Source organism: Teleopsis dalmanni, chromosome 2 (assembly GCF_002237135.1).
Source record: "Teleopsis dalmanni isolate 2A chromosome 2, ASM223713v2, whole genome shotgun sequence".
NCBI classification, from domain to species: Eukaryota; Metazoa; Arthropoda; class Insecta; order Diptera; family Diopsidae; genus Teleopsis; species Teleopsis dalmanni.
Window position 1 is genome coordinate 113,920,578 of NC_051847.1, and position 14,171 is coordinate 113,934,748.

Sequence of the window (14,171 nt, forward strand, 5' to 3'; positions counted from 1 at the left end):
CAAAAAATGTAATAACAAGTTTAGTAACAAGAAACTGTACTTCTCAAAATTTTGCAAAATAATTAAAAGAAGATTTTTTATAAATTTATTAAACAATAAGAATTTTAAAAGCCGCAACAAACCCAACTTTCAAATGAATGGAAATGACCGAACAACTTTGTTGATAAATTTATTACGTACCCCAATTGTGACAAATGTAGCAACAATAATTATAAACATTTAATAACAGTACTGTAATTAACATATTTATAGAACGCCAATTAATATCGAGAGCAACACAACAATAACAATTTTTATGACAAAGAGAAGAGAGAGGGTACACACATCAAATGAAAATAATTCAGTTAATATTATATTCTATCCTAAATCAGTTATGTATTATAACGTATGTATTTCTAATAATGTTAGGAGATGACAATGCGAAACAATTATTATTTTTAGAATTACTGACTTCTTTGTTTTATATTTACTAATATTATTCTTTATAGTAAACCCCGTGATCTTAAAGTAAAGCATATTACCAATGTTAAATTTTAACTCATAATTAATTTAAAAGTGCAGACTCTTTGTTATTGTTTTTGTTGTTTTAAGCCATATTATAAAATATAAGTTCAATGCAATTAAATTCATAATAAAGTATTTAAAATAACATTTTATTTTCATTTGTGTTACAAGTACGTTTGCTTAAATGCCTGTTTACTCTTATTATTATTATTTTTATTTTTATTTTTTAAACAAATTTATATATCAGCAAAAAGTTTGTAGCAAATAAAAATAAAATGGTTAAAAATTTATATTCTATATTTTTGATGCAAAAAAAAGTATATATTAATAACTTCTGTCAACATAGTTAAAGTAGAAAATTTAATTTTTAAAAATATCTCTAACCTATTCATTTTGAGTGTAAATTTTTTTCACTTAATATAAGTAAACATCAAGTAAAAGTTGTAAAAAAATAGTTGAACTAAAACAAACCACAAACTTAAGAAATCAAAAAACATATGCACATATATTATATATACATATATATATGTGTGTTACTAAGAAAAATATAACGTAAAATTTAAATTAAGAAAATTTTTTTTGTAAGCTAACGCGTGTTATTTTTTGTATGTTAATAAGTTTTAATTTTTGTGTAAATCAACTATTATTTTTTAATTTGCGTATTATTTAAGTTTTGAATGTAAATCTAAAGATTTTCTATATATTTTAAATATTATGAAAAAAAATTAAAATACATGTAATCAATTTTAAAATGAACTATTTATTAAGCTTTGGATGTACAAATACTGAATTAAAGAAAAAAATCAAATAATTATTAAGCGAAAATTGAAAAATAATAAATTATTATTTTCAAATATTAAATTATTTTTCAAGTTTGAAGAACAATATTTTTGTTAATTTTTGCAGAATTAATTTTTTGAACACTTTCCCTAAACTTTTAAAAATTATTTATAATTATAGAGACAAAAGAGAACGTGATAATAACAATAAATAAAACAATTTGTAGAGAACTTTAAAAATCAATAAATTTAAATAAAAAATCAAACAGTTTTGTTTTTAATTAAAGTTCATTTTGTACTCTAAGTTGCTAACCATTTTCAACAATTTTTAACATTTTAGGAACAACTAGAAATGTAAGCCAACTGCTTAATAATTAATAATGCCGGAAATGATGGTAGTGATAATGATGATAATAATGAATTTTAAAACTCTTCCAGTGCTCTTATCTGTAATAAGGGTTTAAAATATTATAAGATAAATTAAAAATCTTATTGAATAACAACAGATAATATAGTTTTAAATCATTGTTTTATCATGCTATGATTACAGATTATTAGATTAGGTTAATCTGACTAGCTGTAATCGTTTCAAAGATCTATTGGTTTCTAGTGGCTGTTTTATGTAGATTTTAGTAGAAGGCTTTTTGCTGAAATCAGTTTAGCGACCATTAAAAATTTTTATAAATATGTTTTAGAGCCAGATCTTACTGAAATTTAAGCCCAAACCGTCGTACCGAAGCTCTACCGTTCTCTATCCCACACGAGAAATATGTGAAATATATAAAACAAAAATGTTTTTTAAAACGCAGTTTACTTATTTCACAAAATCTTTAGTAGAAATTTTACTGAAGTCATTTATTTGGTATATCATAAAAATAAAATAATGTAGTTTTACCAGTACACCAATATAAAATTAATTGTAGTTATTGTAGTATGTGGCCCACGGGCCGTACATTGAACAGCCCCTGAATTAAACTAATGAATAACAATTTTTAATACTTAAATAAAAACTGCTTCAACGTAACTTCTAACATAGGTTTTTATATACATATTTTGTTAGAAAATACTCGATGCTTTCTGATCATTTTGATCATTTTAATAGCAGCTTAATTTATTACATAAAATCAGGGATCGAAAATAAGTTATTTCAAAAAAATTTCAAAAAAAACGCAGCAACAAAAGCAGTTGTCTAAACTCATATTTAAGTATATTGATATCATTCTAACAACTTTCTCCTTAATATTATGCATGCTTTTTATATATGTGAGCGTTTTAAAATAGAACTCAAAAAATACTAAATTATATTTTGCTTTCAAAAAAAAAAGTTATTTTTGACTATTCTTGAAAAAATAAAAAGCACATGATAATAATTATTTTTGATTAATATAATATAAAGAAAATTTAATTATTACTTTTTGAGTTTTATTTTAAAATCTGAATTTTAATGATAACTGTTACGGTCCCTGTATAAAGTATGTAATTATATTTATATTCTCATCTAATTGGAATTGAGCTTTATGGGCTTCATGCGTATATAACAAATATATCCGTATTTTTATTTATTTTTTAAAATCATTAAACAGGTACAATGCTGTCAATTTATACAGATCTGTGAATGTAGGGACAAATGAGTAATTGAGAGTATTTGTTAATTAAGTGTAGCAACGCACTTTATTACTTAATTTAAAAATGTTCTTGTTTCATTAAGGATTAATTTAGAAATAAATTTAGTTATTTTCTTCGACAGTCTTTAATGCACTTATAATACTTTTTTTTATTTAAATGCAATATTGAGAATTATAAGTTTGAAGATAAGCATCATTAAACCAAAATTTGATGCTGAGCTATTCGAAAGATTACATCGTTTGACATCAGTTAAAAAAATAGAATTTGATGATGTTTGTAAATTTGTAGTAATTAAAATATGTAATAAAATTGCAAAAGATTTGATTTGTACCATAATTATGGGTGTTGAGTGTTGCAATCTACGCGAAACTAAAACTAATATTTTCTGTAATTCATATATTTTTTTAAACATGATTTGTAGGAGCACATTAATTTTTGATTACCTTTGAAATTAATACATGGAAAAATTTGCATAATTATTTCTTTTCATGTTCATCTGAAAATTGTTGCAGTAATGTTGACTCTATTGGTATGTTTAATAGTTCTGCACCATCTACACTGCGCTTGGTTTTAATAAGTTTATGATCTAAGAATTCAGTAAGTTGGGCACGTAACGCTAAATCAGAACTCACTAAAAATGCTTCACGGCAACTCCAGTATAAATCCTTAAAGGCGATACCTAAAGATAAAAATGTTTTATTTGACAGAGGGCTTTATTATAAAGTTTTAAAGATTTTATAGCCTACCTTGGTGGTTTGGATTGTTTTTGTTATGTAGTTGGTGCTTCACAATTAGCATATAAATGCCACGAGAGTTAGTTGTGAGGGAGGAGAACACACTACGCAAAGAAGCTAGTGCTAATTCACCAGAATTTTGTATAAGTAATGAATTTTCAAATGCTGTTTCATTAGTGTATGGCAGCATTGTTGTGCAGTCCCACCAGGAAAAATTATAATTACTTAATTTAGATTGATCCCATACTAAATTACATATAATATTTAATATATATAAAATTATTACTTGCATTAAATTTAACTTACACAAAGGTGTGTTTATATGATCAATTGATGCTATTAAATGAATATTTTCTACTTTAGCCAAACGTGCTAATATTGCTTGAACCTTGTTATTCCGCAACATTATGCCATCTAAATTATGCACTATAATATACAAATGTGTTTCAGGTATAAGTGAAAATTCCTCCTCAATCATATCAACAGCTTCATGTGGATTGGATGAACTAATACCAGCATCGAGTATTTGACAGGTTATGCTATCCAATATATCCTTAAGTGTTAGACTTGGAAAAAATCCATTAATAACTAACACTGTTTGCTGTGCTAATATATCGCGGTGAAATGATTGTAACAATTGTAGTTTTGAACCTAATCCATAAATCAACAAATTGAAGCCTTCATTTAATATATACATCCACTTAGAAAAGTATGACCGATATTCTTCTATAATAGCATTTATGGATGATTCATGTTCAGTAGATAATTTCATTGAGGCCAGTAGACTAAACAAACGATCAGCAGGTAATCGAGGATTTTTTAAACGATCAAGTGTATGATCGGATGTTACAATTTTGCTACTTGAACGCGATTGAAAGTAACCATCACTTTCTGGTACATATTCTGTTGTTTTTTTGACACGCGCAGACTGACGTGCACGTGCTAAAGAAGGGGTTTTTGTCAAAGAGGGAATAACAATTGGGCGTCGACCTTTGTGTGGTGTTTTTGGTTCGTCATCAGCAGCATCATCCGAACTGTCATCTGCATTGTCACTGCCAGAAGATGATGCACAATCTGAAGGTTCATATTCACTCTCATCAGCAGAGAAATCAGAATCTGAATTGACTTTTACTAGTTTTGCTATTTCTAAAATATATAAATACTATATTTTAATTCCTGTATTCACATAAACTACTTACGGCTTTTTACCCGATTTCTTACATGTGATGGTGTTTTTAACTCTGTTGTAGATTTACGACGTTTTGTATCTGGTGTTTTTTGTGTTTTTGCGGTGTTTATTGCGACTAAACTCATGCCACCTCTTTTTTTTGGAGTATTAAACCCAAATACATTTTTACCAGTCACTTCATATTCTTTTTGTAACAATTGTAAATCTTGTTGATTTGGTTTGAAAATATTTGATTCAGTTTCGCTATTACTGTCTTCCAATTCGTCTTCATCGTCTGCAACAATTCGTTTTGTATGTATTCGTGAGTTTCTTTTGCATTCATCATTCACTACAAAATTTTTGCAATACTTCTTATTTGGACTGGGTTTTCGACTGGATCGTCTTAATACCGGGGTTTGGTTTCCATTATCATCATCAGATTCAATGATGACGATAACTTCTTCATCGTTAGAGTCACTATTTTCAGAATTCATTAACTTTTTGTTGGTCGATTCTTGTATTAATCCTTCATGATTCCTTTTATTAGTTGTTTTGGACTTTCGATTGGGTCTTAGCGTTTTTATTTCATCATCACACATATTATTTTTAATACCAATTTATTTGCAATTTAATAGTTGATCTGTTGTATGGAAAATTTCTATCTTTATTGCTTGCAGCTTGGCGGCAAAAACAAAAACAGTTGTGCTCGTTAGGTATGTTTAGTCAGAGACATTTATCATTTATTCTTAAAAGGCATGGTTGTATTTTGAAATCGTAAAAGGAAATTTTTTTAACTACTGCTACATCTGTAGCGAACACATTTGTTGCGAACACATTATACTTACAGCTGTTTTACTATATAAAGTTTTATGGTTGCTTTGCTATATAATATCATATAAAATAACACGATGCACTTTTATGAAAAAACACGATTTTTAGTTTTACTTCTTTATTTCTCAATCAACACAACAATAGTGAAACAATCACAAAAACGTTGTGTTTCAATTCACTTGTCATTTTCATCTACTACAGTCTGTTGCGTTTTGACAACAGATAGCCATGCGAACGCAACAAATTATAAATGAGACTCACAGCCACATCATTCCCCCCCAAAGTAACCTAGTAACCTAGTGCAATCAATAGGGAACAATACCTTTTTCAACTTTGTGAATGTTTTCATAGGTTGGTCTATGCCTTAACCTCATTGGTGTGGATTTGGCGTTGCGACACTTGGCGGTAAACTGTAACTTTGGTGAATATCTGCAGACAGTGTTGCCACCAATTTATATTTGGGTTATACAACGGAAATTGCAAAATAGAATTCTGGAAAAAAAGAAATTGAAAATGGAAGAAACGGTAGTTATAGCGACGACATTTGAAGCGCTAGAGAAAAATTGTGTAGAACTAGAAAGAAGTGGTGTTGAGACAGTATACGTAGTGCAAGAGAAAAAGAAAGAGAAAGGATATAACACTAATGCCAATAAAAAGAAACATCGAAGAGTGATATTAAAGGAAAAAAATGTTTTCGTTGTGGTAGAGTGGTAAAGTAACACGCATGACTAATAAATGCAGGCATATAAAGCCGATTTGTCATTTCTATAAAGATACAGATCATCTAGAAAATGTGGGTTTAAAATATAAACCTTCCATTAAACAAATATTTGTGAACAGGGTGGACGAAATCTCTAAGGATTTACTGCAGGTAACGAAAAATAGAGTGCAAGTGATGTACGTAAGAAAATTTTTTTGCGTACTTGAAGTGAACGATATTCAAATAGAATTTTAACTGGACACGGGCTCTCAGTCACTATATTATATACATATATATAATGTTAAGAAGTACTTTCCTAAATCGAACGTGTAACCGGGTAATGAAAACTTGTTTAGTTATTGTAAAACACCAATTGAATGTTTGGGTTACGTTAAAGTAATGGTGGATAAGAAATGGTTCAAAGCTTAGGTAGTACGTTCAGATAAGAAACCCTTGCTAGGTAGAGAGTGGTTGTACACCGTGAAGCTATTAGTAGATTACTAGTAGATTTTTCTGGAGTGAAAGTTTTTTTAGAAAGAGCTGTTATCAAGATAACAGGGCCTTATTATAGAACATACCTTAAAAGAATAGAAGAAGTACGAGAGCGGTTTGATAAGTCAGTGACTTTTTGAATTTCCCACGCAGTTACTCCAAATGCAACAGTGCTGCCGTCAGATGTAATCTACCAGTGGGCAACTTTCTAATTTTGAGCAAGCTACGTCGTTCAGTTGGTGTTTAATAGCCGTTCAAAGCAGACAACCTCGTATGCTGATTAAACATTACTTTTTACGTAAAAAATCCATAACTGAAACTAAGGAAAGACTTGATAAATACTATGGGGATTCGGCACCATCAATTTCAATGGTTAAGAAGTGGTTTACAGAGTTCCGTTGTGGTCGTACCAGCACTAGTGACGTCGAACGTTCAGGTCGCCCAAAAGAAATGATCCGGAAATCGTTCAGGTCGCCGGAAATCGTCGATAAAAACATGAAATGATATTGGATGATCGGAGAATGAAAGTGCGTGAGTTGGCTCATGCTGTAGGTATCTCAACTGAACGGTTACATCATATTTTACATGAATATTTGGACATGAAAAAACTCTCCGTGATATGGGTGCCGCGATTGCTCACACTCGACCATAAGCGCAATCGTGTGACCACTTCAAAAGAGTGTTTAGTGATGTTCAGCCGTTTTGTTACTATGGATGAAACATGGATCCATCACAACACGCTAGACACCAAGGAACAATCAACAAACAACTGGGTTGCTAGGGGTGAACGTGGATCAAAGAAGTCCAAACAGAGTCTATCAGTCAACAAGGTCTTGGCCATAGTTTTTTGGGATGCAAGCGATGTCATTCACATCGATTACCTCGAGAAAGGTAAAATGATCACCGGCGAATATTATTCAAAGCTTTTGAACAGATTCGACGTTGATTTGAAACAAAAAGGACCGCATTTGGCGAAGAAGAAAAAGCTCAGCCTGGGACGGAGCAGACTTTTTATACAAGGCATTCCACTATATAACGTTTAGCATACCAGTCTAGGAGCTTCCTTCTCAGATGGAGGAATTACATAGAAGGCTTTAATAGTAACATACTCTATGAAAATCTTATGCAAAAGGTATGGCATAACACGAAAATATAGTGCCTGCGGCAAGGAATCGACGCAAGGAACTCCAGAGTAAGATGAGACTCGAGTAGCCAGAAAAATGGTAAGAGATTTATAACAACAGAATATATAATATTGTGTTTTTAAAATCGAACTGCGCCTAAGAATATATAATAATTATGCTTGTAAATCGAGCTGCTTCTAATAATTTATATTTTGTCTCTTTTGACCGAGCTGCATCTAAGAATACATAATATTGTGCCTTTTGACCGAGCTGCGTCTAAGAATATAATATTGTGCCTCTTGAACACTAACTGTGTCTAAGTAATTGTATAGCTGCGTCATGACAATAATACCCGAGTCTTTGAAACTCGCAGCGTCTAAGATATTTTATCGTTGCGTCTCTAATGATAATATCCGAGTCTTTGAAACCAGCTACGACTAAGAAATATATAGCTGCTTTTAATAATATTCTAAATAACATTTGCGATTTAAAATTTTATATTTTTTTATATATAATTACTGTGAACATTAAGTTTATTGAAGAATAAAAAAGAAATATACCAATTGAAATAAAATAAGGGATTTATTTTAAACTTGATTTTAAACTGAGATCATAGGTATACGATCGGCAGTTGGCCCAGTGAGTCGGAGTTTTGTTACAAATTTTCTTGTAAGGACTTTGGCTACGGCTAAACTATCCCAGTTATAGACGTCCCCACCTAAAGGGGTTCATTACAACATTGGTTACAGACAAGCAAGCGGTATCACAAGCGTATCGCTCCATATAAAAGACTACCCATATTTTTATAAGAAGAATGCAGCCTTACGCAGTATTCTTGGAAGCTTTCGATTACGGCATGCACATGAAGAAATCGAAAGACTATTCTGAGACGCAATTTCACAATTTCCAGAGGCCAAAAATATAAGCACGTTGAACAAGTGGATCTCGTAGACACAGAGTTAATAAAAAATTTGACCGTGATATTTTATTAAAATAACTGAAATATAGAAGACAAAAGACAATGCGAGACTTCAAGCAGTTTCAAAATAGAACAATTACAATTTACGGTACAAAAAGGTTGTTTACTTCGTGGAATTCGTGTGTACATCCCAAAATGTTCCTTAAGAGTATTGAACGAATTGCATACGGGGCATTTCGGAATTTGTATCATGAAGCAGTTTGCTAGACCGTATTACTGGAGGCTAGCAATAGATCAAGATATCGAAAATGTGGTAAAAAATTGTGAGCCATGCCAAATTGTACAACCGGACAATAAAAAACTCAATCCCGTACATCGGAAATACCAAAGAAACCATTTGAGTATGTTTATGTGAATTTTGCCGGACCCTTTATGAGAAAACATTTCTTCGTATTAATCGATGTTCATATGAATTGGCCAAAAGTGAATTTAATACGTAATTTTTCTGCAGAAACAACTATACAAGTATGTGAGACAATATTCGCAACGATTGGCATTCCACACAAAATAGTGTCAGATCACGTTACTCAGTTAAATTGAGCAGAATATTAAGAATTTTTCAAAAGCTACGGTATTACACACAATCAAGGAGCACCGTACCACCCTGTAACGAACGTACAAGCAAAAAAGTTCCCACAACACAAAAATCGCCAGAAATTTTGATGCTTGGGAAGCAAAAACAAACACAGTTATTCTGTTTATTATCGCAAAATAACGTCAAAAGAGGTCCATATATACCATCTAGTAAGTTTTTTGAAGTGGGAAAGAGAATAACGGTGTGGGATTATCTGTCGAAAGTGAAATTGCAGTTTGCGGTCATTGTGTGTGAGAGGCGTATAGGTGATTTACAGTATAATATTAAACTAGACGACAACAGCGTTTGGACATGTCATGTAGAGCAGATAAGAGAGGTCGGCGAGCAGTTGATAACTTTTGAGAACCTGTAGTTTGAACACATGCCCATTGACCCTAGAAACGAAAATGTTAGGGACTAGGACTTGTTTTACTGAATTTGCCAGATTTGCTTTTCGACATGAAATTGCAGGGCCGGAAGGTGTGATAGGCGTCCCGTTTTGCAGAGAGAGCGGATCATTTTAAATATTTTATTAAAAAACTTTAGTGAAATATCATTATTATGAACACGCAACCCCTTTGTCACTTTCATAAAACAAGTAATATTTTTAATGTCCATGTTAGTTTATTTGGCATTTGAGCACATTTTTAAGAATTACGTCCTTAACGATTTATGTGGTTTAAAACTGTAAATCAATAATCGAGTCATTTTATGAATGATTAAAATTGTATGATTAGCAGTTTTTTGATGTATTTAATCTTTCTAGCTTCAGAGTTATAAACAACAAACTACCAAAAATTATGAAACCTTTAATTAAATTTTTAAATAACACAATAATATTCAAGATAGGTATCCCGTTTTACCCCTTCAAATGTCTTGTTAAACAAATAACAATTGTAAGTCTAAATTTGTAGTTTAACAAGATTAACGGACCTATTATATATGCAAGCGATCAAACTAAAAGAGGATAATTATTCTTGTTTTTTACAAAATTGATGGTATATTGCGAGAACTTCCGATTTTAAACGTAATAGGATTCTGGAGCGTAAACTGTGTAATTCTCCTTTTGCGCAACCGTATAAACTCTACCAAATTGTATCGATTCATTGTCGAATTTTGTAAATAGCTGCTAGAGTGTTACTATGTGAACTTTTCAGATCATTCTGGATACTGTTTCGATATTGTGAGTCATTTTCAGTACTAGGCGACCTTTGATTGGTATGGCCCAAAAATGTGTATAAGTTTAGTACCATTTTTTATAAGTGTAAATTCATTTCCTTTAATCTTTAATAGGATTGAGGTTTCATATTGCTCCTAACCTATGTAAATTTTTAAACATGTATCAATGCTTAATCGGCTCTGTGAGATATGCTACTTTTATATCATAGCAAAACTAAGTATCGCATTTGATTTCGTAGTTGGTGAAGGCGCTTTAAATTATTGTTATACTCTGCTCTGGAAGAGGAAGAGGTATTTGGTATATACGTATTGAAGATGACAACTTGGTACTTTTAATAATCTGATATTTATAAACTACAGTTAATTATTATGTTGAAGCTCTTTTAGCTAGTGCACTTGAACACTTTTACTCTTTCTTAACTTGAGACATTTTCAAAACCCCTCTTTACTCCTTGACTGGATTATTATTTATCACTTCATCAGACTAAGCAATAATTGACCTCAGATCTGCATACTTTCCCGAGGAGCCTGTAACCATTCTGAGATTTGATAACGCGGTGTTGGTAAGTCTGTCAGTTTTTTCAAATAATTTCAGGGCTCTATCCATTATGTATTTTTTGATGAGATCAATCTTAAGGTTCCTGAGGATGTCGTTCGTCCTAATGTACCATGGTACTTTGAAAAATCTTCTCAGAGCCTGACTTTGTGTAATTTCTAGCTGGCGAATAGTAGTGTTTGAAGCTTTGCTAAATGCTACACAACCATATAGAGGTGACGGACGACTTATTCGGTTATAGGTATATCAGCTTCCTCGTTTGTCTAGCATGATACCGAGATATTTCACGCTATCCTCCTAGTTTAACATATTACCATATCACCCAATCTCACTTTCGACAAATTCTGTCTCCACTGACATGTTATAAACAGAGCCTTAGTTTTTTTCATTAATATATAATATTAATATATTATTTAATACGGCAGGTTGTGCGCGACTGGTAAAAAAAACGCATATATTTCTCAAACATATATGAATAAATTATACATAGGACGATTTCACACGATTTTGCAACTTCCACGTCTACTAAAGTTTAACGTAACCGTAATACTTAGATGCAACCTTATTCATCGCATCATTGTCTGGCAAATGAAATATACATTAGATATATTTTCAATATTTCTTAAAGTTATTCAAGCCTGGAATCAAACATTAAACAACTGGAACTTTTACAGCTGGAAGTTTTATAGTTATTATTTTCATGTTATCAATTATATCGGTTATTTGAGAGAATTCTGATTCTAATCTAGTAGTTCACCGAACTGGTATCTAAGTTATATTGGTCGTTATAGTTTGAGATTATCATTCTGAAATGGTTTTTTGGATGTTTAAAATAGAATTTATATTTGCTACTAAAAGATCTGAAGCTCGTATATCATTAAATCATAATAATGTTCACTGTTCGACAAGGTAAACGCTGTATAGTGCAGTTAGGGAATGATGAAAAAGAATTGTATGAATGCAGTTCCCTACAACAGGACTACTCTAATCTGGTAACAAGATGGTTAATAAGAATGTAGTTAAACCTAAGCAAACTTACCATAGTCGAATAGGATCAAGTTGCAAGACACTTTGGCTTTGGAGGAAGATATCTGTAGACTTTCCAGCTTGAGAATATAAAATTTGGAATAAGATTGAGTAAAAAAAATGGAAGACTAAAAAGTAAAATAGAATTGACGGCAAGTATTTTAGATGCTTGATTTTGGCGTTTTCCTAAAAAAACGGTTGAGTATTTTGAATAAATAGCAAATACGAGTATGAGCTGTGAGAACAGTACCTGAAAAAATACAAGAAACAACGAAGTTAAGTACCGCATGTTGTTTTAATATGCAATTTTCAAAGAATGATGAAGATAAAAGAGACAGTGCATTTCGAGGAGATGAATAACATATTCCGAAATGAACGAATTGTTAATTTTTTGAAAAATTTTTTAACAGTATTGATCATAATTAAAAATTCTTTTTCTAGGATTTCGGATCGATATCATCGTCGAAATTAAGAACTTATAATTACATTCAAAAGATAGTACCACTTGGGTGGATCCATTGCTTAATACTCATAAAATTTTATTTATATATTTTTTTAAAAGTTTATTTCTTAGAATGCTTTTGACTTACATATATCGGTATAACTATCTTAGAATTGATAGCTGTTGAATTTCTAAATAAATTCAAATTTAACTTTCTCTAAATTTTAATTTTTCAATTTCAACAGTTATTTTTTGTGAAAACAGAAATTATGTAAAGAACGCAGCTTTAGATAAACATATTCATGCTGAGTTGTTTATGTATGTTACTGACATAAGAAGTTGTTCACACCGCAGGAAACAATTCGCATTTAGGCGCATTTTCACAAGTAAAAAAATAAATAAACAAATTGCACACATTTATTTTGATTAAAATAATTTAACATATTTTCTATTTGTTTATCACATTTAAAAATTATTCATTCTGAATCTTACCTGACATATAAATAAACATACGTGATTATTAGTGCTTTAAAGTGTTCGAGCATTACGAATGCAAACGTTTAAATCGAATACTTTAAATGTCACAAAATATTTTTTCATGGAGTCTTGATAAAGTTAAAGAACTTTTGACATCCTTGAATATAAATGCAAAAACTAGATAACTCCTTGTTAGGTAAGGAAATGCAAAGAGAGGAAGGACTAGGTAAATATCACCATATCTGACATTTGCTTACCTAAATTCAACTTTCACCAAAAGTTCCTAATACTAAGACAGAAATGAATGGGAACGGAACATACCTCTATTCGCGGGAGACTACCATCTGTGTTACACGGATGGCTCCAAAACGACGGAAGGAGTGGGGGCGGGAGTATATGGAATAAGAGGAAATATTTGAGAGTATGAGTAAAGAAAACTCAGTTTTTCAGGCTGAAATACAGCGGTTTTTTTTCAGGGCACAGCGGTTTTGAGGGAAACGAAAAAACAGATGAACTAGCGAGAAAAGGGGCGGTCTCATATTATATTCTGCGGTCCTTCGTGGAGCTTTTTCAAACTTAAAACTAATGAATGACTGGAAAGAGCAGCTCAAAATGTTTGGAATAATACAATTGCCAGTAATACAATTGTTGCGAAGAAGAGGAAACAGCAGAACACATTTTGTGTCACTGTGATAGTCTTGCAAGACTCAGACTTCGCTACTTATCCACTGCCAAACCGCTTCTATGTTTTTGATGTTTCGTCTATGTTTTTGATTTGGATGTAACAACGCAGCATGTGGAGTCCACGACTCCACAGCACTGCCATTTATAACAAAATTATTAGGATTTTTTATTATCGTTATTGTTATATTTACTGCAATGTTGTTTCTAACAAAAACAGAGAAATGTTTCTATGTTTTTGATCTGGTTGTCATAACGTAGCTTTAGTGTGATAAACTTTTACATAAAAGGTTTATTTT

At 31.2% G+C, this 14,171-nt stretch overlaps 1 protein-coding gene and 1 pseudogene across 2 annotated transcripts; one reads left to right on the plus strand and one right to left on the minus strand.

The window, feature by feature from the left end:
• Positions 1-1,592: 1,592 nt before the first annotated feature.
• On the minus strand, positions 1,593-5,552 carry LOC119683283 (origin recognition complex subunit 2-like). 2 transcript variants are annotated; one of them, XM_038096925.1, is made up of 5 exons: positions 4,843-5,552; positions 3,950-4,789; positions 3,656-3,889; positions 3,353-3,588; positions 1,593-1,730 (listed from the first exon to the last, which is right to left on the minus strand). In XM_038096925.1, exons 1-4 carry the CDS (start codon positions 5,408-5,410, stop codon positions 3,386-3,388), a joined length of 1,845 nt encoding a protein of 614 aa, XP_037952853.1. In that variant the 5' UTR covers positions 5,411-5,552; the 3' UTR covers positions 1,593-1,730; positions 3,353-3,385. The 2 variants fall into 2 exon arrangements, with proteins under 2 accessions (XP_037952853.1, XP_037952854.1); XM_038096926.1 differs by lacking the exon at positions 1,593-1,730 and adding an exon at positions 3,115-3,294.
• Positions 5,553-7,107: 1,555 nt separating this feature from the next.
• LOC119675506 lies at positions 7,108-7,877 on the plus strand (annotated as a pseudogene).
• The last annotated feature ends 6,294 nt before the right edge of the window (positions 7,878-14,171 follow it).

Bases quoted from the DNA above. Each gene is read 5' to 3' on its own strand.
- LOC119683283 (XM_038096925.1), bottom strand. From the start codon at position 5,410: ATGTGTGATGATGAAATAAAAACGCTAAGACCCAATCGAAAGTCCAAA. The intron at 4,790-4,842 runs GTAAGTAGTTTA...TATATATTTTAG, and splicing joins AAGAAATCGGGTAAAAAGCC to AAATAGCAAAACTAGTAAAA. The intron at 3,890-3,949 runs GTAAGTTAAATT...TATGTAATTTAG, and splicing joins TCATATAAACACACCTTTGT to TATGGGATCAATCTAAATTA.